The sequence below is a fragment of the Mesoplodon densirostris genome, chromosome 1 (assembly GCF_025265405.1).
Source record: "Mesoplodon densirostris isolate mMesDen1 chromosome 1, mMesDen1 primary haplotype, whole genome shotgun sequence".
Taxonomy (NCBI): Eukaryota; Metazoa; Chordata; class Mammalia; order Artiodactyla; family Ziphiidae; genus Mesoplodon; species Mesoplodon densirostris.
In genome coordinates, this window is record NC_082661.1 from 69,192,239 (window position 1) to 69,214,800 (window position 22,562).

Sequence of the window (22,562 nt, forward strand, 5' to 3'; positions counted from 1 at the left end):
AGACATTTATTTCTCACAGTTCTAGAGGCTCAAAGTCCAAGAGCAAGGTGCCAGCAGAGTTGGTCTCTGGTGATGCCTCTCTTCTTGGCTTGCAGATGGCTGCCTGTCACTGTGTCTTCATGTGGCATTTCCTCTGGGTGCGCTCGGTGCAGGGGTCAATGAGGGGGCAGAGCTGGTGTCTCTTCCTCTTCTATAAGAACACTAATCCCATCATGGGAAATTAGTGGGACCTAATGACCCTCATGACCTAACTACTTCCCAAAGGCACCACCTAATACCATCACATTGGGGGTTAGGGCTTCAACATATGCATTTGGGGGGGGACACAAACATTCAGTCCATAACAGTGGCATTATGATGATTTTTAGTTCCACTGTACCCTTACAAGTTTTATCAGGAAAAAAAAAAGGACATTTTTTAAAGAATGTCTATGGAATAGATGAAGTGAAACCCATGCCCCAGAACAAAATCAGCAAGTGTTCTCAAGCTGTGAGTGGAGCCCAGGCTCAATGATGGAAGGAGGACCAGGTGACCTGGTCCAGCACACAAAATGGGAGAAACTGGATGGGAATCCCCAGCTGGCCACTTGCACTCTGGAGACCCAGGTAAGTCCCCTAAACTGCCACATCCATTTAATGCAGAGAAGAACAGTTACCATAGTTACCCTGGCAGAGCCTGGATTAAATGTGAGGATGGCTGTGGAAGTCTTTGTCCTGCCCTAAGGGACAATTAAAGCTGCCTTTGCTGGGTCATCGGGGCCTGGGCTTCATTTGTCCCTGACTTATCCATTGGACCCCATTTGTCCATTCTTTTCCCCTGGAGGCAGAGCAGTGGCACCTTCTGCCAGGAGGCGTGGCTTCTCGAGTTAAGATGGGAGTTAAAGATCACTGCCAAGGGGCTTCCCTGGTGGCGCAGTGGTTGAGAGTCTGCCTGCCGATACAGGGGACACGGGTTCGTGCCCCGGTCCGGGAGGATCCCACATGCCGCGGAGCGGCTGGGCCTGTGAGCCGTGGCCGCTGAGCCTGCGCGTCCGGAGCCTGTGCTCCGCAACGGGAGAGGCCACAACAGTGAGAGGCCCGCGTACTGCAAAAAAAAAAAAAAAGTTCACTGCCAAGGCCACTGCTTGGGGCTGCACAGGGGAGAACACAGACTGCACATTCCTGGAATGATGCTCAGTTGCCTGGATATCTCGGCCCATTACCTCCACATATCACCACCAGTGCCTGGCAGTAGGCTTTGCATACAGTAGGAGCTCAATAGATGCCTCACTCCCTGTTGAAGCTGATCCTTTTTGCATAATGAGGTTGGTGAAAGTTATTTCTAATTCAATAGTCTGTTAAAATAGTTCCAACCAGTGGTCTTACATAAGTCACTCTCTTAAATAGCAGTTTTCATTTCAAAAGGTACTGGGGGACTTTTCTGTTCCTCACTGACAGTTTATATGATGAGGGATCTTTCTAGAAACCAAACAGTGATCCCTTGATTCCTCTGTATGTGTGCACAGAGGCTTTCTTACATGATAATCATACCATGCATTTAGGTAATTCACCCTCTTATCCTGTAGATTCTCTCCCTTGATCCTCACAATCATCTCAAGGGAGAGGTGGACAGAGATAATCACAGAGCCAACACTTACTGAGCCCTTGTTCTATGCCAGGAACAAGCTTTACATCAATTATTTCATCCAGTCCCCAGAGGATGGCTATGCTATTATCTCCATTTTACAGATGAGAAAAACTAAAGCTCATAAAGGGGAAGTTTCTAAGACAGCAGAAGTGAAATCCAACCCACAACACCCTACTTCCAGAGCTGTCCCAGAGAGGCCAAAGCGGAGGGTCCCCTTCCCAGGCCACAAATGAAGGCTTTGCTTGTCAGGATGGAGAGGAGGTTCAGTCTCATTTAAAACCCAAGCAAGCTAGTTGGCAGAGTCCAGACTGTTGCTTTTTCACCATGGCTGACACCGTATCATAACTCAGAAGACACAACGTCCGCCAGCGACCAGGAAACCGAGGGCTTGCAATGTGCTCAGAGCCGTTTCAGGAGGTGAAATCCGTTACAAACAAAAGGATGTGATCGTGCCTTGTAAAGCGCTTTGTAAAATTCACATTTACAGAATAATAAAGTTAGTTCAACCGCCCCCCAAAAAAACCCCAATCAAGATGGCAGTGATGAGTTTTGTTTGTTCCAAATGAACATAAATTCAACACGTAAGCAATTACCCACGATTTTTACCTTTCCAGTGTTTTGAAAGATTGGATGATATCCTTTGCATGCCCCCAAAGAAAGTACACCTAAATGGAAATAAAGGAAGAAAAGAAAGATACATCAATGGGAAAGCCATCACTGTATTTGCACCCATGTGAAGCTATAAAACCTAAGGGAAAGGTGTGAAAAATTTTGGGAAAGTCAGTGCAGTGACCTCCCCCGCCCAAAAATGGCAAGTCACTATCCTCATCTCAGGTGGCAGTGCCATTCCCGGGGGTGTTGGGGGGAACAGCGCTGCAGGGGCACTGCCGTGAGAATCAGATGGAGGCCTCCAGGTTTAGGAGGAAATAGTGACGAGTCTGCCGTGGGGCGGGGCTTGGGGAGTGGCAGCCTGACTACCATAACCCCTGTTCACGTGTTTATGTCATCCTTATCAGGCTTCATTTGAGAAATATTCACTGAACTGTTACTATGTCAGTGGCCAGAAACCAGATTCTGAGTGCTTTAAATGAGGAACAGAATTAATTCAAGCTGGTCTTTTATTTCACTCTGTTATATACGCTGCCCAGGCCCCTGGCCACGCAGTCACTAGAAGCAACTCAGGATGGGGGCTGTATCAGACCCATGTGCAAATCCTGGCTCCCTCAGCCTTGGGCAGGTTTGTTTTCCCATCTACGAAATGGGTATGATAGTGGAACCTACCTTGGAGAGTGTTGTGAGCAGTGAAATAGGATAATCCATGTCAACTACTTAGAACAGTGCCTGGAGCAGGTACCTTTTCAGTAAAATCTCTCTGCTCTCAACTCACTCATTTGTGGACATTGAATGAGCACCTCCTCTGTCCCAGGCACTTTCTGAGCTCTAAAAGCATTTGGGGCCTTATTTAGACACAAACACATGTTGAGCACCTACTACATGCCAAACACAGCTGGGCACTTTATAAATTTGTCTCATTTAGCCTTCATTTTCAATTAAGTGCTATAAAAAAGAAAATCAAACAACACACAAGAAATTACACTTACACATACTCTCTCTTCCACATAGTTTCACCTAAGATTTACTATCCTGCTCTGGAAAACACTTCAAGGCATGATTCTCGAAACATCTAACAATTTAAAAAACAGATAGCAGTGACTCCTGGTAAAGAGGACATTCAACCCAACAATAGGGAAACACTGAAGTCAATTAACTTTTATCTATGAATTCTAAGTTAGAGGACCACTTAACTGATGCTTGATAAAGACTACATAGCAACACAAAAATGTTTATGATTTTTTGTTTGTTTGTTTGTTTGTTTTTGGTGGTACGCGGGCCTCTCACTGTTGTGGCCTCTCCCATTGCGGAGCACAGGCTCCGGACGCGCAGGCTCAGCAGCCATGGCTCACAGGCCCAGCCACTCCACGGCATGTGGGATCCTCCCAGACCGGGGCACGAACCCACGTCCCCTGCATCGTCAGGCGGACTCTCAACCACTGCGCCACCAGGGAAGCCCATGTTTATGATTTTTTAAGTGAAACACTCAAAACAGTAAATTCTGCACCTTACATGTAAAACTTTGCCAAGAATGTACACTTGAGTACAAAGAATGGAGGGAACACATAAAAACAGCAACAAATATTTCAGTTAATGGGCTTACAGACACATTTTTAGTCTCTTTTTCAATTTTTTCAGTAATGTTATACTATATTTTTTAAATAAATATTTTTAAATTACCATACAACCCAGCAATCCCACTTCTGGGTACAAATCCAAAAGAACTGAAAGCAGGGTCTCAAAAAGATATGTGTACACCCATATTCACAGCAGCATTATTCACAATGGTCAAAAGATGGAAGTAACCCAAGTGTCCAACAGTGGATGAACAGATACACAACACGTGGTCCATCCACACAACAGAATAGTATTCAGCCTTAACAAGGAAGAAAATTCTGACACATTACGACATGGATGAACCTTGAGGACATCATGCTAAGTGAAGTAAGCCAGTCACAGACAGACAGATCCTGTATGATTCCACTTGTCTGATTCAAAGAGACAGAAAGTAGTCAAATTCATAGAGATGGAAAGTTGAATGGCAGTTGCCAGGGGCTAGGGTGGTGGGAATCAGGAGTTAATGTTTAAAGAGGACAGAATTTCCTTTGCAAGATGAAAGAGTTCTGCTGATTGGTTGCACAGCAATGTGAATATACTTAACACTGCTGAACCATACACATAAAAATGGCTAAGGCAGGGCTTCCCTGGTGGCGCAGTGGTTGAGAGTCCGCCTGCCGATGCAGGGGACACAGGTTCGTGCCCCGGTCCGGGAGGATCCTACATGCCGCGGAGCAGCTAGGCCCGTGAACCATGGCCGCTGAGCCTGCGCGTCCGGAGCCTGTGCTCCGCAACGGAAGAGGCCACAACAGTGAGAGGCCTGCGTACCGCAAAAAAAAAAAAAGGCTAAGGTGGCAAATGTTATGGTATGTGTACTCTACCATAATTTTAAAATAAATAGTATGTTTTAGAAAGTAATGTTTTTTATTCTCCCATCATCTAACATCTCAAATGCACGTAGTAAGTGTCCAATAGGTATAGAAAGATTGATTAATTAACCTACTGACCAAATGCCTTAAATGAGGAAGAAGGAGATCCCCAACCCACCAAGTAACAGTTTTTGAAAACTCACTTCTGTCCAGGTCTTTCCTCTGCCCAGACCCTTCAATGGCTCCCCATTGCCCTCAAGGTAAAGTCAAAGCTGCTAAGTGGCTGTCAGCCTTGACCAAGCGCTCCCTGCAAAGTGTTCTACACGCAGCACCTTAATCCTCACAATGACCCCGTGAAGGAGGCATCTTTACAGATGAGACTCATGAGGCCTAGAGAAGTTAAGACATTTGCCCGAGGTCACACTGCTGGTGTGAGCCAAAGCCAGGTAGTCTGACCAGAGTCCATGCTTATAAGCCCTACACTAAACCATGGCTCCAGTCCAGGCCCGTCACCCCTGCTCACCTCCCCCGACGGGCCACACATCTTCTCCCCATCTGGTGGAGAGACTTCACAGCCCCAGATGTCCTTTGTAATGGTGTCTGACACACCACACCCCTCTTTCCTTGACAACCACCTCGCACCCCAAAGCTAGTGAGAGGCCCTCCCTGGCGCCCCCTCTGGGCGATTATGTCAAAGCATTGACAGTGCTGACAGAGTCTGTTTTGGTGATTGTCTCCCGCTCTGACACCTCCACAGGGCACAGACCACGGCGTTTCAACCCTGGACACAGCACTGAACACAGGGTTTTGCCCCGTATGGAAGGAAGGGAGGGAGGGAGAGAGAGAGAGAGAGCAGAGTGGAAGGAGCGGGGGGGGGGGGGGGGGGGGAGGAGGAAGGAAGGGAGGGAGGGAGGAAAGAAGGGGGGAGGAAGGGGGGAAGGGGGAAGGGAGGGAGGAAGGAAGTTCTTTCTGGTCCCCTAAGGCTTTCCATGTTGTCACTGGCATCACTGTAAGACTGTCATCATGGGATTGGACGCCCCTGGAATAAATAGCCAGTTAACTCTTGTATTCCTTTACTGGCATTTCCAGAACAAAGTACCACAGACTGGATGGCTTAAAACAACCAAAATTAATTTTCCCATAGTTCTAGAAGCCATAAGTCCGAGATTAAGGTATTGGCAGGTTGGTTCCTCCTGAGGCCCCTCTCCTTGCCCTGCAGATGGCCACCTCCCTTCAGTGTCCTCACACTGTGTGTCTGTGTCCTCCCCTCCTCTTCTCATAAAGTTGCCAGTCCTATTGGATTAGGGCCCACCCTCATGACCTTATTTAGCCTTAATTACCGCTGTCAAGACCCTATCTGCACACAGTCACATTGTGAGGTCCTGGAGGTTAGGACTTCAACATCTGAATGCAGGGGATACAATTCAGCCCTTAACAACTCTCAGAGCGCAAGGCGACCTGTTCAAACAAGTCTCCCTGGAAGCTGCCACCCTGTTCCTCCCGCAGGGGCAAACTGCTGCCAGGCTTGTCTCTCACAGAGCTTCACTTGTGAGCGTGAAAGTGTGTTTGATCTCAAGAAACACTGTAAGGTCACCAAGAGCTGACTGGCAGTCCCCTGGGTGCAGAGTGGAGACCACTTCCTTATAAAAGACTGAGATTAAAAATGGCATCCTTGGCATTCGGAGGTGAGAAATTGGTCCTGAAGGATGTTCCTAAATCGGGAATGCAGAAGTATTTTGAGCAATAACAGTATCCCTGGACCAAGTTCATGGTCTTTCTGGGTGACTTCTGTGGAGAAGAACCATGGAGAATGTAATATATATATATGCATAAGATTGTGTGTGTGTGTGTGTATATATATATGTATAAAGAATGTATTCAATATATCTGTAAAAGAATGTGTGTATATATTTATATAAAGAATGTCTATATATATGTATAACTGAATCACTTTGCTGTACAGCAGAAATTAACACAACGTTGTAAATCAACCATACTTCAATTAAAAAACAAGAATCATGGCGTCTTGGCTGTGACTTAGGGCAAGTCATTTGTCCCCTCTTCTTCCTTAGTGTGACAATCCGACAGTTGTTCTCGTGGAGTTATTGAAAGCATTACACGAAGTGAAAATGAAAAGTACTTTGCAAAAGTCCTATAGACATACTACTTATTACTTTTACCATTATCTCAGCTCTGATAGCCATTTCCAGGGATTTCTGCCAAGGATGGAAGCTACACTGGAGATCCATCTAAGGTTTCTTTCAAACATGAGATTTTTCTGATTCTAAGCTATAGGTTTAAATTATATATCAAATCCTTATTTCTTACCCACACCAAGTTGACCAAGGCTGAGAATGAACCTCTCATTCATTTCTAAAGAATTTATTCCACAAGTAAGCAAACAAACAAATGAACAAAGAAGAGGTCTCAGTGACTCAGAGGAGGGATTGTAATGGCACAAAGTTTCTTTTGGGGGTGATGAAAATGCTCTAAAATGGACTGTGGTAATGGTAGCACAACCCTATGAATATACTAAACCACTGAAATGTACACTTTAAATCAGTGAATTGTATAGTATGTGAATTATATCTCAATAAAACTGTTAATTAAAATTCCCCAGAGCCTTTTCTGGTGGACTCTGACTTGGCAGAGTTTCCTGATTCTTCATCAGTGTAAGTTCTGCCACTTAAGATTCCCACAAAAATGGCCAAGAGGACACAGTCCCACTTTACAGTGCAGGCAGCTGAAGGGCTGTTTTATATACCCTGGGATACAATTAACAGGAATCCAGGCAACAAGCAACAAGCAACAAGCATCGTGTGGTTTACCTGCAACAGAGTATGTACCGCATGGGTAACAGGGAAAACTCCTTCTGTGGCTGATAAACATTCAGAAAATCCAACGAAGTACCCAATTTTAAGGCATCCCAGGATGATGGTAATGACTGCAAACAACGTGATACTACCTAAATTGGGGGAGGGGGAAGGGTAGAAATACACACATATAAGTGTTAATATGCACTAATATCATTTCAAAATAAATTATATTAAACCTTCACATAAATGGTCAAATGATTTTTGACAAGAGTGCCAAGACAATTCAATGGGGAAAGTACATTTGTTTCAACAACTAGTGCTAGGAAACTGGGTATCCACATGCAAAAGAATGAAGCTGGATGCTTACCTTACAGTATATCAAAAATTACCTCAAAATGAATCAAAGATTTAAATGTAAAACCTAAATCTATAAAAATCTTAGACAAAAACATAGGGGAAAATCTTTATAATGTCGGATTTGGCAATGACTTATTGGATATGACACCAAAAGCACAAGCCACAAAAGAAAGAAATAGGTAACTTGGGCTACATCAAAATGAAAAAAAAATTATGCATCAGAGGACACTATCAACCCACAGAATGGAGAAAATATTCACAAGTTGTATATTTGATAAGGTGTGAGCGTCCAGACTCTATACAGAACTACAATGTAACCATTAATAAAAAAAAATAAAAAATAAACAAAGGACTTGAATAGACATTTCTCCAAAGAACATATGTAAATGGATAATTAATACATGAAAAGATGCTCAACATCACTAATCATTAGGGAAATGAAAATGAAAATCACTATGATACACCACCTCAGGGACTTCCCCGGTGGTCCAGTGGTTAAGACTCCATGCTTCCACTGCAGGGGGTGCAGTTCGATCCCTGGTCAGGGAACTAAGATCCCACATGCTGTGTGCCATGGCCAAAAAAAAAGAAAGGAAATACGACTTCACATGCATTAGCATGGCTGCTACCCACAAAAGAGAAAGGAAAGGGGTGAGGGGAGGGGGGAAGGAGAGGGGGAGGGGAGCGAGGGGAAGGGGGGAAAGGAAGGAAGGAAGGGAGGGAGGGAGAGAAGGAGTGGGGAGAGAAGTAAAATAATAACAAATGCTGGCAAAGATGTGGAGAAATTGGAACCCTTATACACTGTTGATGGAATGTAAAATGGTGTAGCCGCTATGGAAAACAGTATGGCACTTTCTCAAAAATTTAAAAACCGTAACTCTACATGGTCCAGCAATATACCCAAGAGGATCAAAAGCAGGTACACAAAGCATGTACACCCATGTTCATGGCAGCATTATTCATAATAGCCTAAAGGTGAAAGCAACCCAAGTGTCCATCAATGGATGAACGGATAAAGTGTGGCAGGGACTTCCCTGGTGGCGCAGTGGTTAAGAATCCGCCTGCCAATGCAGGGGACAAGGTTCGAGCCCTGGTCAGGGAAGATCCCACATGCCGCGGAGCAACAAAGTTCGTGAGCCACAACTACTGAGCCCTGTGCCACAACTACTGAAGCCTGCACACCTAGAGCCCATGCTCTGCAACAACAGAAGCCACCGCAATGAGAAGCCCACGCACTGCAACAAAGAGTAGCCCCTGCTCGCCGCAACTAGAGAAAGCCCACGCACAGCAACGAAGACCCAATGCAGCCAAAAGTAAATAAATAAATATTTAATAAATAAATTTATTTTTTTAATTGCCCTGTTTTTAAAAAAAAAAGTTTGGCATATCTGTGCAATGGAATATGATTCCGTTTTAAAAAGGAAAGGCATTCTGACCCCTGCTACACCATGGATGAACCTTGAGGACATTATGCCAAGTGAAATAAGCCAGTCACAGAAGGACAGATGCTGCATGACTGTGCTCCTATGAGATGCCTTAGAATAGTTCAATTCATAGGGAGAAAAAGCAAAATGGTGGCTACCAGGGGCTGGGGTGAGGGGGAAATGGGGAGTTATTTAATGATACAGACTTTTAGTTTTACAAGATGAAAGAGTGTTGGACATTACAGTTGTAATGAATTCACAGTATGAATGTACTTAACACCACTGAACTGTACACTTAAATGATTAAGTTGGTAAATTGTACGTTATGCTTATTTTGTCACAATTTAAAAAGTTTTAAATATATATAAAGTAAATTCTACTATTGGCCTCACAAGTTGAAAGTAGAAGACAATATTATGTCTTGTTTATCATTGTACCGACTTCATGCATATTTCAGGGTCTGATAAGGGACGTACATTCAACAAAGTTTGGCCAAAACAACACAAGTCCTCTAGAAGTTTTCCCCCCAAAATGATCCATCTAAGAGTGTCACTGTTCTGCTCAAAAATCTCACTTCTCTGATCCTAAATTCCTGCTCTAAATAATAAAAGGGGTATAAGGTATACAGGAACTTTCTGTACTATCTTTGCAATTTGTCTGTAAAATAGAAAGTTTATTTTTTCAAAATGATAGGGAGGGGTCTAGAGCAGTGGCATGAAAAGGGCCATGCTAGTGAAGTGAAGAAAGGCAAGTTCTCTGATGGTACATCCAGCATAGTTGACAACAAATAAACAAAAAATATGCATATGAATAAGACTGGGAAGGAATATGCAAAATACATTAAAAAGAAACTCGTAACCAAATGAAAAAAAATAGCAAGAAAACCATAATGATGGTGGGGACTTGATCAATGTCACAGTCCCTAATCCCCCTTCTGGGCCAACATTAACCACCATTCATACATTCTCTCCCACGAACAGAGGAAACTGGATCTTGTTTGACATGAATTATGGCAAGAGAAGAGAGAAGGGCATGAGCCATAACAGGGAGCTATAATATTACAGCTCTGGCCTAAGAAGCCTCCAGTGAAGAGTAATGCAATCGCCTGGCTCCTTTCCATTGCTCAAAGCATTATAGAAACAACTCTAAGTCACATTTTCTTAAATCCTGGAAATGCCCCAGTGAAATCAGAAACTTCGTACGAGTGGAGAATCAATCCCAGGGCTTTGAAATGGTTTGATAAATGCATGGTTCGTTTTGATTACAAAGAGAGATAGCAAGATGAGGTGAGGCAGTCTGGTTGGGTGGTAAGGGCACAGGCTGTAACTCTGGGAACCTGGCTGTGCCGCCAATGGAACATGGGAGTTCAGACAGGTCACCTCCATGCTCCCGGCCTCAGTTTTCCCACCTATAAAATGAGATTGGTCCACAGCAGTGGCTCGCAAACTGCAAGAGAATCACCTGGAGGGCTTGTTAAAACACAGAGTGCTGGGCCGCACCCCCAGAGTTTCTGATTCAATAGATCTGGGGTGTGGCCCCCAAATTCGCATCTCTAACAAGTTCATAGGTGGGGTGATGCTGGTGATCTGGGACCCCACCTTGAGAACCACTGCTCTTTGCCACTGACAATTCAAGAGTTGCAACAAACACATCACGTGCCTTCTCATGCTCTTTTTTTTTTTTTTTTTTGCGGTACGCGGGCCTCTCACTGCTGTGGCCTCTCCCGTTGTGGAGCACAGGCTCCGGACGCGCAGGCTCAGCGGCCATGGCTCACGGGCCCAGCCACCCCGCGGCATGTGGGATCTTCGCAGACCGGGGCACGAACCCGTGTCCCCTGCATCAACAGGCGGACTCCCAACCACTGCGCCACGAGGGAAGCCCCCTTCTCACGCTCTTAAAGCCCTTCCTTCCTTCATCCATCCTTCCATCCATTTATTTGTACAACAAATATTTTAGGGACTCATACTATGCATGAGGCATTTTGCCAGGGGCTCAAAGGTAAACAAGTAAGACTGCTGGAGAAACAAAAATACACACATATAGTATTGAATAAATTGTGGAGTACACAAAATATAGAGCGATGAGCTGGCACCAGACTTCTCATCTGCATCGTGGGAAACCAGAAGCCAGCGGAAGAGTAGCTAGAGTCCACTGCAAGGAAAGGACTGCATCTTAAAAACCCCATTCCCAGCCAAGATGGCACCCACTTGTCAGGGCAAAAGACAGAAAGATATTTGAAGGTATGCCAAATATAATTGTTTTTTTTGTTTGTTTGTTTTTTTAAAGTAATGAGCTTTTATCCTCAGCGACAGAGGAAAGTCAAGCCTGAAATTTAAGGGCATTAAGTAGCCCCACCATGGAGGGTGGAGGCTGCGGCAGCACCTGGAGGAGCTTCCTCAGAGATTCCCTTAGTCTGGCCACCCTGCCAGAGGCATTTCTAAGGAATCAGGACCCACAGTGATCAGCAGGGAGGAGAACAATGAGAAAAGCTTTCCAGCCTGAAATCAGCCTCTGTCCAGAGCTAGCACCTGGCAAGATACAGTCACTCTCCTCGGGGTCATATCTTTACTGGAAGGTAGGTGAGAATTCAGACCTGTGACACTAAATCTCCTCCTCTCTTGGTGTCTCCCTCTCCTATTCCTCTCTGATTCCACATTCCTCTGATCTTTGGCCACAGTGTTTGATTTCTGAGAAGAGAATGTTGAACAAGTCAAGCTCTTGTCATTCTGAGTCTGAACTCTCATTTGACTTGGAAGACTTATGCTTTCGTTTTTTCTTCTTTTTCTTTTCTTTCTTCTTTTTCTTATGCTTCTCTTTCTTCTTCTTTTTCTTGTGTTTCTCTTTACATTCTGAGGAACTGGAGCTGCTCCCATCTTCATCTGATGTTGAATCCTCCAGTAACTGTTTTAACTGTTGTATCCTTACATACTTTTCATGTCTTTTATTCTCTCGTATGATGTCATACATGGGATCTTCATGTGCACTGCATGACTTTGACTTCTTTCCCCAGTGGCATCCGAAGTCCTTTGGTTGGTGCGTGGGCCAAAAATTCCCTGGCATGTTCATTGCCTGGGACATCTGGTATACAGTCTTCTGGCTTAGTCTCATCCTCCTTGATAAGTCCAGGAGGAGGTTTTTCATAACCAGTTCAGAGCGAGCCCCTTGAACTGAGAAACGGGAAAGGACCCAAGGGCGCAGCCGCACTTCTCCTGTATTCAAATCCTGACCGACCTATAATTGTTTGACAACTATTTGTTGTTCAACTATGATCCAGGTACTTGGGATATAAAAATGTCAGTAAAGGGCTTCCCTGGTGGCGCAGTGGTTGGGAGTCCGCCTGCCGATGCAGGGGACGCGGGTTCATGCCCCGGTCCAGGAAGATCCCACATGCCGCAGAGCGGCTGGGCCCGTGAGCCATGGCCGCTGAGCCTGCGCGTCCAGAGCCTGTGCTCCATGATGGAAGAGGCCACAACAGTGAGAGGCCCACGTACCGCAAATAAAAAGAAAATCAATTATGCTATAAAAACATAGTACACAGAGTATAGAGGTAGGTACTGACTGCCTGGCTTCAAATCCTTTTTCTACCACTTATTATAGTTGATGACCTTGAACAATTACTTAACTTCTCTGTGCCTCAGTTTCCTCATCTGTAAAATGTGGATAATAAGATTGACTATCTCCCAGGGATGTAGAGGAGATTAACTAAGTCATAACATGAAAAGCACCTAGAACAGTGCCCCACAAATAGAAAATTCTATAAACGGGATGTTATCATCATCATCATCACTCAACCACAAAGAAACACTTAATGAATTAGAACCAATTAGAAAGTGCCCCAGCCACATTCCTTGAGAATAATCCTAAAATGTCTAGTGTTGGCAGAGGCGAGACTCCTCCTCTGTGTTAGGCTCCCACATCCTTTCTAGGAGTCTAGAATCTTGGAACCATAGGCTCTTAGAGGTGGAAGTTTCCACAAAGTTAGTTTACATCTCCCATCTCATGCAAGGATGCTTCCCAGTGCATCATGACCAGCGGCCACCTGGTCTCCACCTGGACATGCCCAGGGCTGGGAGGCTCACCCTTCCATCACCAGCTGGTGCTTGGATTACAATGCTCTTCCCCACAGTGAACTGCAGTCAGCCTCCCAGAACCGCCATCCTCTTCCCTGGAGATTCTGCCATGGTTCACTCATTCCTTCATCCATTCATCCGTGCATTCATCCATTTGATGATTCAGTAAATGTCAACTGGCACTTGTTACATGTTAGGCACTGTGCCAGGAGCTCAGGTTATAACGGTAATTACATTCAGACAGGGTCTTTGCCTTCAAGAGCTCACCATCTGGTCAGATCAACAAACAAACTGAATGACACAATCTCCTGTTTGAGAAGTGCTAGGAAGAAAACAGGGTGTTATGAGAACATACAACCCGGAAGCCACACCTGGTCTGAAGGCATCGGGAAAGGCTTCCCTGAAGAAGTGACTCTCGTTTGCTGACCTGGAGCTGACGGGGGTGGGCCTGCAGCATTTTCCACCCCACCATCTCCACATCCTCTCTCTCCTGGACTGGACATCCTTTCGCTCCTCCTGGGGCCGCCCTCCTGCAGGCACCCATGTGATGCTCAAAGCGGGACGTGACACTCCACGTGCAGCCTGACCTCCTTTCCAATCAATGACCGACTAGCATCGGCTTTTTGGGCAGCTACATCATGAGGCTGAAATCCTGACATCAGGTTTACATTTTCTACTAGAGCAGAAATCCCGTCCCAAAACCCCAAACATGCATGATAATGCATGCAGTTAGGCAAGACCCTCTCAAGATGACCCCAGGCTGGACCTTGGGGATCACTGCTCCTGTTTGTGAGGGAATTGCTCAAAACTCCCTGCATCTTGATCTGCTCCAGAATTTTGCTGGGGGTTGCTGTTATGCTCAGTTCTCTATATTCTGTGTATTCTTTTATCATTTTTAAAATTCAGGGTAGCTTCCTGAGACCCTACATATTCTCCCTAAGTCCACTTAATTCCTAACTGACCTCTCAGCCTCCTGTTTTACTCCTCTGAAAACCAGGTCCCACCCTGCCGATGGAGTGATCATTCTGAAATACAAGTATGATCACATCATTCCCTTTGTTCAAAACCTCCAATGACTACCCACTACCCACTGGACAAAGCCAAGATCTGAAGCCTGCAGATAGGGTTCCAGCTAACTCAGATCTTGCTGACATCTCTGGACTCACTTCCAGACTCCAGCAAAAGCAGAAGGTCCTCCTCTGGGACCTCTCCCTAAACCCCCAAACCCTTGCCCCAGGCTACACTTCTGCCTACTCACCCATCCCCTGCACATCATAACAATGAATCATTTAGTTAATAATAATACTGTATTTCTCTTAGCAGGTTCCTCTAAGCATTTTACATGTACAAACTCACTGATTCTCATACAATCCTATGTGATGGTTGGGGGGTAACATCCTCCCCATTTTACAGATGAGGAAACCGGGGCAGAAAAGGGAAGCTACATGGGGTGGCGTGGGGTTTGGTGGGGAGCTCTTAGCCATCGTGCTCTGCAGCCCCTCATTGTCTGCACCGTCTTTGCCCCCTCCTGCAAGTCCTCCGTGCAGGGCCAAACCTGAGCATCCTGCTGCCCCCAGGGCCCAGCCAGCACCTGGCACAGAATGGGAGCTCAGTCCAGACTGCTGAACGAAACCAGACCAAAGTTTCTGCCCCGACGTCACAAAAGTTGTCCCCATGCAGTGGGCTTGGCCACCTTCTCTGTTGTTCCCTGCAAGTTCCAAAGTTCCCTCTGCTTGATGAAGAGGACAGAAGCCAAATGGAAGTTAGAGGTTTTGTCTTCTCTGTCACCTGCTAATATCACACCCTCTGTCCCGAAGCCAGGAACTTATCTCTCTTCTCTTTCTCACTCTGTCCAAATATTTCTGGTGACAGGGGCTCAACCCTCCTCCTGATGCCCTTTCAGCTTCCTGGTCTAGAAAATGAGGGTGATAACACCCACCCCAAGAACCGCTGGGAGACTGAAAACATTACGCTAAGTGAAAGAAGCCAGTCGCCAAGATGACATATTATGTGATTCCATTTATAAAAATGTCCAGACCAGGGGCTTCCCTGGTGGCGCAGTGGTTGAGAGTCCCCCTGCCGATGCAGGGGACATGGGTTCATGCCCCAGTCCAGGATGATCCCATGTGCCGCGGAGCAGCTGGGCCTGTGAGCCATGGCCGCTGAGCCTGCGCGTCCGGAGCCTGTTCTCCGCAATGGGAGAGGCCACAACAGTGAGAGGCCCGCGTACCGAAGAAAAAAAAAATGTCCAGACCAGGAGAGTCTAGAGACATAAAGTAGATCCATGGTTGTCTATTCCTGGGGAGGGTCTGGGGGATGATAGCTAAAGGGCACAGTGTTTCTTTTTGAGATGATAAAATGTTCTAAAAATTGACTGTGGTGATGGTTGCACATCTCTGTGAATATCCTACAAACCATCAGCTTGTGCACCTTAAATGGGTGAACTGTAGACTATGTGGACTACATCTCAAGAAAACTATTGTTTTAAAGAAAGGAGGAGAATTGCCAGGCACACTGACATGGGCTCACTATACCCAGAGCAGGGACAGAAGCACAAGGAAACGAGGAGTATCTGGAGAGGCTGTGTCTGCAGAGGAGTGAGGTGATCAAAGTGAGAAGAGCGTGCATTCTGAGGAGGGAAACAAGGTGAAGCCCAGACCCATGTTCATGAACTTGCTGCATCTGCCCCAAAGTCAGCAGGGTGGGCTGGAATACCACGGTGACCCACCCTGACCACTCCCTCCTTGGCCACACCAGACGCTGCCACAGGACTGCACACCAGGTTTTGCAATCCTGTCAATCATCCTCCAGTGGTTTCTGTGAGTCCTGGCTGCACTCCTAGACTGTGGGCTCCCCTGGGTGCAGGGGCGGTTGCATCCTCGTGTCCTGCAGCCTTCATCCTTCCCCTCTCCCTCCTCTTCTGCTCTCTGCCGCCATCTCGTATGGCACCCCACCTCTCTTCACACATACACTTGGAACCATTTCTTTTAGCAACCTTCACTTTCTCACACATTGGACCGCCTGTTTCTAAAACCCATCACTGTGTCCCAATCTTTATCTCTACAGCCTGTACAGCCACCTGTCCTGGGCAGATCTTACATAAGCAGCTCACGTCTGCCCCTTTACTTGCAGCCCCTTAGGGATAAAGAACACAGTGCTCTGAGCAGCCCTTTTCCAAGGATGGCGCACTGGACAGAGATGTGATGTGTCGTATACATGGATGTGCCTCATTTTAAGTAAAAAGCACTTTGTAAAAAATCTCACCTCATAAAAGTAGATTTGGGAGTGATTATTCACACGCACAAAGAAAGCCTCACTGTGACAAACAACTGGGACAAGGCCTCTAATGTACCAGCATTCCAAACGCACTCAATAAATGTGGCTATTAGTCTTCCTGTTGTCATTGCCATGATTTTGTGTTAATAACACTTCTCTGGGCTTGAGACAGGCCAGAAACAAGGAAAAAGACTACCTTCACCACTGCGGTCTTTTAAGAGACCAGAAACAGAACAGAAACAGGACCCTGGTAATTAACAGGAAGAAATGGCTATTCATTAGGTTTTCATGTCACTGGACACATGGGACTGGCATGAGATATCCCAGCTGCTGCCACTTCTTCCAGAAGAAATCAATCTCTTTACTTAGCAAACAGAGGATCTGGATGAATAATCCATCATTTCCACTCATTTTTAAAAATTAGTCAATATTTTTTGTTCCAAAGAAAGTCTTCACTTTCTCACACCCAGTAGGTGGGACAGAATGTTTTCCTGCTCAAAGAAACGCCTCACAGCCCGAACCAAGACCCAAAAACGTTCTCTGGAAAACCTCAGTGCCCAGAATTCCACAGGTTGGCTCTTTCTCAGAGCCCCAGACTTCTAAGATCATCACAGAAGCCAGGGCAGAGCTAAGTCAAACCTGTTTATCCAGCTAGGATTCCAGGGAAATCCTCAGTCCCTGCTGGGGCTGAAGGCACTTCCCTTGGCATTATGGCCTCCTGGTGTACTTTGGGGATAATTAGGCTCTTGCTTCTTTGATAAACTGCAGCTCACTTACAGGGATAGACAATGCTTTGCAAACAGCTTTCACTTGACCTCTCCCAGCTCCTCCCTGAGAGGTGGCCAGTAGTCTTATTTTACTGATGAGGAAACCGGGACTCAGAAAGGCGAAGGTAACAGAGCTGAGACATCAAGCCAAGACTTTCAGGGTCAGCACCACTTCCATCATCCACATAGCTCACTTGAATAGTTATGTTATTATGGGGTAAATTGCTGAGTGTCTAAACAGTCACACCTTTTACTGAACACCTACTATGTGCTCTCCTACACTGCCTCATTTACTCCAGCTCTACCTGGTGTCTAATGGACGTCTCAAATGTAACACGTCCACAAGAGGAATCCTGATTCTGCATCCCCACTCTTACCCCTCCTTTTGTCTTCCCAGTCTTGGGAAATGGCACCACCATTCACCCATTGACTGGGGTCCCAGTGCTTAGAGTCTTCCTGGAAAGTGGGGGAGAGAGAGAGGAGGGAAGGGTGAGGAAGAACGGGGTAGGGGAGGGAGAGAGGAAGGAAGGATGAGGGGAGGGCAGGAGAGAGAAAAAGAGGAAGGAGGGCGAGAGGGAGGGAGGGCAAGAGAAAGGAAAGGAGGGAGGAGGGGGAGGATGGAACAGGGAGGGGTAACAGAGAAAGGAAGGGATGGATGAGGAGAGAAGAAGGGAAGTAGAGAAGAAAGAAGGAAGAACAGAAGGATGGAATAGGAAGGAAGTGAGGGGAAGACCAAGGAAGGATCCTGCCACTACAGGAAACCACAGGTCAAAAGCCTCTGTATGCAATATTTTTTTAGCCTGTTTAAGTCAACAACCTCAAAATAACATTTTATTCTTGTTTGCTTGTTTGCTATGACACTGGATTCACTGCCATTTATAGGGTCACAAAACCACGAACTTCCCTGAAACAACTACTTTCAGAGCAGGAATCTGGGCCACGCTGCAGTTGTGTGCAGTTTTTCCAAAGGCAAGATGAACTAGACACAGTCCCTGAGCCTAAGAAACCTAAAATCTCATCCAGATGACAAGGTTTATATCCACTAGTCATAAGGCAAGGCAGAAATTGACAAGCGCCAAAGAGCTCTACACAGAGAGAGCTGTGGCAGCCCGTGGGAGTGAGGAGTAATTCCCGCCAGGTGTGTAGAGAAGGTGTCACTGGGGCAGACCTTTGCAGGGAGTGTGGGTGGGAGGGAGAGTGACTGTGTGCTGGGCGCCCACCCTGTACCCAGCAGTCACTGGTCCTACACGCGTGTGATTCCCATTCTACACATGCTGAAACTGGGGGAGTGGGAAGACTAAGTAACGTGCCCAAGAGCATGGAAGGAAAATGACAGCCACACTCTACGAGAGACTTAAATTCAGATCGAACATGAGAATTCAAGCAGAGACCTGTGATGTGCCTGGACCACACAGAGTGAAATGTACCTGGCCCCTCCCATGAAGATTTCTCAGGCACCCGCTTTCTCCACAGACTCCCCACCACCTCCTCCCTTTGACCTGCATCATGTCTATCTCCCTTCCAAGAGTGCAAGGTCCTTGAGGAGGGGAGGGTTCCTGTCTTGACAACGTTTCAATCAATGGGTTGTGAGTACCTAGCAAGTGCTTCTATTCCCCGCTGCCTGAACATGTATCCACTCATGGATTACATCATTCATCTCAAGCGCATTTTCTTAGCACCCACCCTATGCCAGGCCCTGAGTTGGCTCTAGGACTAAGAGATGAGCATCTTAGAGTTCCCCCAGTGTGGTGGAGGGGACAGAAGTGTCAACAAGAAGCACAGTGCCTTCCCAGGGCACAGTGAGGGGTGAAGGAGTGTGGTCAGAACCCCAAAAGGTGAGAGAGGGGTCTGAAAAGCATCACTGGGGAGCACGGGGTGGGGCCTGAGCCCTATCTCCTAAAGCAAGGCACGTGGGAGGCATTCCAGGAGGAGGGAATAGAATATGCAAAGGCAGATAAGCATGAAATATTGTGAAGGGAACTAAAAGCCTTTGAGACTGGAGCACAGAATGCGGGCCAAGGAGAGGATAAAACTAAAGAGGCCATCTGGGCTCAGATCTTAGCGGGCCTTGAATGCCAGGATAAGCAGTGTGGCCTCCATCATGGGGTCCGTGGAACTATGGCAGGGCTTTAAACAAGGAAAGATGTGAATAGGTTTGTGTAACCGTAGTTCCAACGATGGCATGTAAGGCAAGAACCTGAAGGCGGAGAGAGGAGACTATGGCAATAATCCATCCTTAACGAAGAAAGAGGGAGAAGGGAAGATGGGCGGGGGCGGGCAGAAACGACGTGCAGGAAGATGGAGGCAGAAAGGACTAAAGGAGAGAAGTCAGAGGAGGAAAGGGCACAGAGCTGCTGTCGGGCTGCGGCTAGCGGGCGAGCAGGCTGGGTTCGCTGGGCACTCACCCGCCGGCCGGCTCGCTGCTTCGGGGACTCACCGCGGAGCCAGCGCGCGCCGGCGTGCGTGTCCTTGAGGCGGCGGTGCGCGGAGCTGCGGCCCACGTACCACAGCATCCAGAGCAGCTGGAGCAGCATGAGCGCCGTGAGGAAGCACAGCAGGTCGCTCTTGCCCACGCCCGAGGCGTGCACGGCCCAGGCCAGCAGGAAGAGCAGCCCCGCCACGAACACGTTCAGCCCATACTGGCTGCTCAGCGCCTCCGCCAGCTTCTGCGGGAAGCTGGCGCGGAGGGCGCCCCGACGAGGGGCCGGGGACTCCGGGGGCCCCGGGGCCGGGAGCTGGGGCGGCGGGCAGGCTGCAGGCCCCGAAGAGCCCCTGTCCGGGCTGCTCCGAAACGCTTGGGGAGAGGCAGGCTCCCCCTGGCCCTCGGGCATCATTGAGGGACCCGCACTGAGTCTAGTCCCGGGGGGTGGCTGCGACCCGGGCCCCACCCGCTGCCCCTGTCCTCTGCCCTAGCCCCGACGCCCTCTGCCAACCAACCCGCTGTTCTGATCACCCTCGGACACCTGATCTCTCGCCTTCTAACCCCTGGTCAAGGTACCCACCCGATCCACTTACCACCTTCCCCCCGCCCCGCACCCCGCCGACCCGGGCTGACCCCGGCTTCTTCGCGCTCCCCAATTCGCACCGCCCACCTTCCCTCCCTCCTCAATGTCCGGGGCAACACTTCCGCCCACTCTGGACCCACGCGGGCCTCTCCCCGCCCCTGGTGCCTCGGCCTGGGGCCAGCCCTGCCCCGACGGCCGCGCGTCCTCCCGCTCCCCGACCCGCGCGCCCGGACCCGCCCGTTGTCCTCAGCTCTGTCCCGAGCCGATGCCAGCTGACCCAGTCCTGCCCGATGACAGGTGCCTCCCGCCCGCTCCCAGAGGTGGGATGGGGGGCAAGGTGTCGCCCTGAGCCGGCCCGAGGGTGTGGGCGCGGAGGCGTGGCCGCGGCGGAGCGGCGCGTCCGGGGCCCCGCGGGTGAGTGCGGTCCTCTGGTGCCCCTGAGCGTCTCCGTAGCGGACCACGAAGGTCTAGGTGAGCCCGGACGAACGCGTCCGTGTGCGTGAGTGTCTGCCTATCCTCGTCTCTGCGTATTTCTACGGTCTGTTTTCTCTGTTGTGTGTTGCTGTGTCTCTCTGGAGGTCAGTCTTTGGGTGTGTCTGGTTGGGTCGGGGAGGATGGGAGGGGGTGGCAGCTCCTGTCCCTAGATCTATGAATAGGGGGACAGGGTGTCCTTTTCGTTTGTGTCTATGTTTGTCTGTCCGTCTGGTGTACCTGGGTGTCTGCCAGGAGATGCCCAGATGCGGACAAGACAGGAGCCACTTCCCAAGAAAAGAGATCATCTCTCTCCCTCCTCCAAGGGAATGGGGAGCTACTTCTGGAGTGAGCTGAGCTGGGGCTGGGGCTGCCAGGGATCCTCCCTGGAGCCGGGGGAACCGGAGCGTCTCCCTCTGCTCCCCCAGGCCCCCTAAGCTGACCTGGTCCGCCAGAGTGCCCTCTGGAGCAGGAAGCTGGGAGGGAGCCGCTGGGGGATGGAGCCCAGGAAAGGGCAGGCAGGGCTCACAGCGAGCCCCTTGTGCAGTAGCATAGGGCTCAGCACCCAGGAGACACACCCTTTCCCCCTTGGTTTAACATCCTGCCGTTGCTGTTCTGAAATTCTTAATTTTTGAACAGGGGGACCCACATTTTCATTTTTGCAGTGGATCCAGCAAATTACGTAGCTGGTTCTGACTGCCAGAGGGTCCTGGCTGTGAGGGAGCCCTGAGCTGGGAGGGAGTCCACCTGAGGACTTGCCATCATTCACGTTTTCACTTTGTTCATTCATTTATGTGGTCAACACTCACTTATACTACACTGAATCATTTCAGGCTCTGTTCTAGGTGCCAGGAATTCAGTTATGAAAGACTGCCCTTACGGAGCTGACATTCTGGTGGAGACACACTCAATGGATAACTATTTAACTCGCTGAGAAGCTATAGAGTATCAAACATGAGACTCAGCCCTGCCTTCCAGGAGCTCATGACCCAGGACTGCCTAGGGCGGGAGGGTTGGGCGAGCCCTGAGTCTGCCAAGAAGGGTTGAGAGGTTCCCGGAGGAAGCACCACCTGTACAGTTGTTTTTGTGGGTTGTTTTTTGTTTTGTTTTGTTTTGTTTTGTTTTTGCGGTACGTGGGCCTCTCACTGTTGTGGCCTCTCCCATTGCAGAGCACAGGCTCCGGACGCGCAGGCTCAGTGGCCATGGCTCACGGGCCCAGCCGCCCTGCGGCATGTGGGATCTTCCCAGACCAGGGGCACGAACCTGTGTCCCCTGCATCGGCAGGCGGACTCTCAACCACTGCGCCACCAGGGAAGCCCCTGTGGGTTTTTGTAACATCTTAATTGGAGTATAATTGCTTTACAATGGTGTGTTAGTTTCTGCTTAATAACAAAGTGAATCAGCTATACATATACATATATCCCCATATCTCCTCCCTCTTGCGTCTCCCTCCCACCCTCCCTATCCCACCACCTGTACACTTTTGATAGGAGCAGGAGCTGGCCAGGTGACATGGGGCAGGGCAGAGGAGGGCGTTCCAGAGAGAGGATGAAGCAATTGCACAGAAATGAGCGTGAAAAGGCAGGTGGGGACCAGGAAATGTGTTCATCAGTATGAAGCTTAGAGGGTGCCCTTCAGTTGGGTGTCTCCAGAGCCAAGTCAGGTGGGTGCTCAGTAGATAAACCAAAGAGTTAATGAATGCACAAGTGGAT

At 48.3% G+C, this 22,562-nt stretch overlaps 1 protein-coding gene across 1 annotated transcript in view; it reads right to left on the minus strand.

The window, feature by feature from the left end:
* OTOP1 (otopetrin 1) overlaps window positions 1–20,208 on the minus strand; it is a 43,293-nt gene extending 23,085 nt beyond the window's left edge. The window contains exons 1-3 of the mRNA XM_060086726.1: window positions 19,812–20,208; window positions 7,493–7,629; window positions 2,233–2,291 (exon numbers count right to left, since the gene is read on the minus strand). Coding sequence (XP_059942709.1) covers window positions 2,233–2,291; window positions 7,493–7,629; window positions 19,812–20,208 — 593 coding nt within the window. The remainder of the gene's footprint in view (window positions 1–2,232; window positions 2,292–7,492; window positions 7,630–19,811) is intronic.
* Window positions 20,209–22,562: the final 2,354 nt, after the last annotated feature.